The following is a 2,336-nucleotide window of genomic DNA, read 5'->3' as shown; positions in this document are numbered from 1 at the left end:
AGATTAATGCTAATTAACACTAGTCAACATAAAAAAAACTTTGAAATCATGTGGTGATCTTTATGAATATATTTTATTTGCCAAAATCAATAATAGTTCGTGGAATGTGAATATATTATCAATTTATATGTTGTATTATATTAAATTAAACATGTATCATAAATTAATATTTTATGTGTTAATTAATCTTCTGTCTCGATTTATAATTATAGAAATTCAAGATTTATGGGGCAGAATACATACATATATATATATAAAGATATAATTTATTTCTTCTAAAATTTTTGATGTTATGAATATATGCATGTTTAATTTATTTATGATTAAAGTTTTGAGAAGAGCTACAGATGATATTGAACCAATCGAAACCCCAAAAATTTTATCAAAAGAAATCCAACAAATCGAAGGAAATTAAATACGATGAAAGTGCAATGTTTGTTTTAAAATCACAACCCAAAAAAAGAGAAAAAAAAAAAAAAAGCAAAGTGGAGTAACAATAATGACCTAAATTTACACGATTTTTGGGTGAAGACGATGATGTTGAAGAAAAAGATAATCTACGGCTGATATTTGTTCTGACCTTACTTCTCCTAAAACTGCTGCCGCCCGCCGCCGCCGCCGGAGGTATTCCCCGCCCACGCGCCGTCCATCGCCGGCATCTGTCCGTTCGGCATATTCAATGGCAAATTGAAGAATGGAAGCCCCAGAGACGGATCGGGGAACTGACCCTCCCCGTCACCGCCACCGCCGGGCGGCTGAGACGGCGGCGGCTGCATCTGCAGGCCGTCGTCCTCGTCGAGCGGCAGGCGTTCGTAGGCGACGTTGGTGAAAGACGCGGCGATGATGATGACCGGCCCCGACGCGATCAAAGCTCCCATAACATTCCCTCCGACGACCTGCCCCTGGCCGCCGGCGAGGTATATGGTGAGGCTGGTGGCGCCGGGCGGGGCCGGCGGCGGCAGAAATGAACCGGACAGCGAGAGAATCTCGAACCGGCCGTGTAGCGCCACGACCCCGCCGGCCGCCGCCGGCTGCCGCAGGCTGACGTTGTTGACCGTCCCGGTGCCGCTCAGGATGCAAATCCCCCGCTGCCGCCGCCGCGCGTAGGTCGCCACCGCCTCGAAGACGTCGCAGCCGCCGCTGACCTCCAGTATATGCGCCCGGAGCGTGTTGGCACTCTCGCGCGTGATTATGACCGGCGGCTTCGGCTTGTTCTTCGACCCCGGCGGCCGCCCACGCGGCCGACGCGCCGACGCGTCCCCGCCGTCGGAATTCGTGACCAGGTCCAGCCCTGGATATGAGTGGTCGTCCGTATTCTCGCCGGAAAATTGATCCCTATTGGATTCGTGGTCCTCCGCCGGCAGCGGCCGCCGCAGATGAAGCTCCGGCCGGTGGAACTGAGCCGCGAAGTGCGAAGCCGATCCCAAGTCCAAGCCAGCCATTATTACATACAACAAAAAAGTACTACAAGCACCAAATTAAAGCAAGAAAATTAAAATTAAACAAAAACAATCGAAACCCTAATAAAAAATCACCTAATATATTTATATATATAATCAAATAATCATATCAAAAGCAGCAAGAAACCAAAAAACCAAACCCTAGAATCTAAACCAAGGAGGAAGACAAAGAGAGAGGAAAGGTTGAAGGAGGAAATAGTAGAGAGAGAAATAGAAGCAACCATATGAATTAATTATAAATTAATTAATATATATTATTCAATGTGAGCATATTCAAAGATGAGAGGTGGAGTTTATTATAATGTATAATGTCTGCTACAGTGAATAAAACAACACTATATAAATATTATATTGTTAGAGCAATAAGTATGGTGTAATAATTCAGAGGGGTTTTGTACATTTGAAAAAAATATATATTTATATATATTTGGGCATTGTTGCAATAGTGATGATGATGATGATGATAAATTAATTATTAATCATATAAAAATAGGTTGTGATGGGCATTGTTAATTAATTATTAATTTTTTAATTGTTTTCTGTTCCATTGAGGCTCTGAAAAGACACAATCATATAAGTTACATACTTGCTGCATGTATAATTTAAAATTTTGAGTTGAAAGAACTACAACAAATTCATACTATTAAATAAAAATAATAATTAATCCATAACTAATCAAGTTTCTATATGATATGTTACAACAGACCATTATGTCCGAATAATGTAACTATTCAATTCACATTTATTGGATTAATTTCAATAATATTATTGCTGATAGAATACCCTATAAGCGTAATTAAACATGTCAATAAATATTTATTTAATATATAACATTACAAATATATTAATTTGTGTTACGTACGAAATTTAGAATTA

The 2,336-nt window shown here is 40.2% G+C and overlaps 1 protein-coding gene across 1 annotated transcript; it reads right to left on the bottom strand.

Annotated features, from left to right (window-relative positions):
• Positions 1-375: 375 nt before the first annotated feature.
• On the bottom strand, positions 376-1,703 carry LOC127245120 (AT-hook motif nuclear-localized protein 23-like). The gene has a single exon (XM_051265831.1). It carries the CDS (start codon positions 1,440-1,442, stop codon positions 591-593), a length of 852 nt encoding a protein of 283 aa, XP_051121788.1. The 5' UTR covers positions 1,443-1,703; the 3' UTR covers positions 376-590.
• Between the last annotated feature and the right edge of the window lie 633 nt (positions 1,704-2,336).

The sequence above is a fragment of the Andrographis paniculata genome, unplaced genomic scaffold (genome assembly GCF_009805555.1).
Source record: "Andrographis paniculata isolate CXL003 unplaced genomic scaffold, ASM980555v1 Contig10END, whole genome shotgun sequence".
NCBI lineage: Eukaryota > Viridiplantae > Streptophyta > Magnoliopsida > Lamiales > Acanthaceae > Andrographis > Andrographis paniculata.
The sequence above is the reverse complement of the archived record's forward strand: the minus strand, read 5'-3'. Positions and strand labels throughout refer to the sequence as shown.

Bases quoted from the DNA above. Each gene is read 5' to 3' on its own strand.
- LOC127245120 (XM_051265831.1), bottom strand. From the start codon at position 1,442: ATGGCTGGCTTGGACTTGGGATCGGCTTCGCACTTCGCGGCTCAGTTC.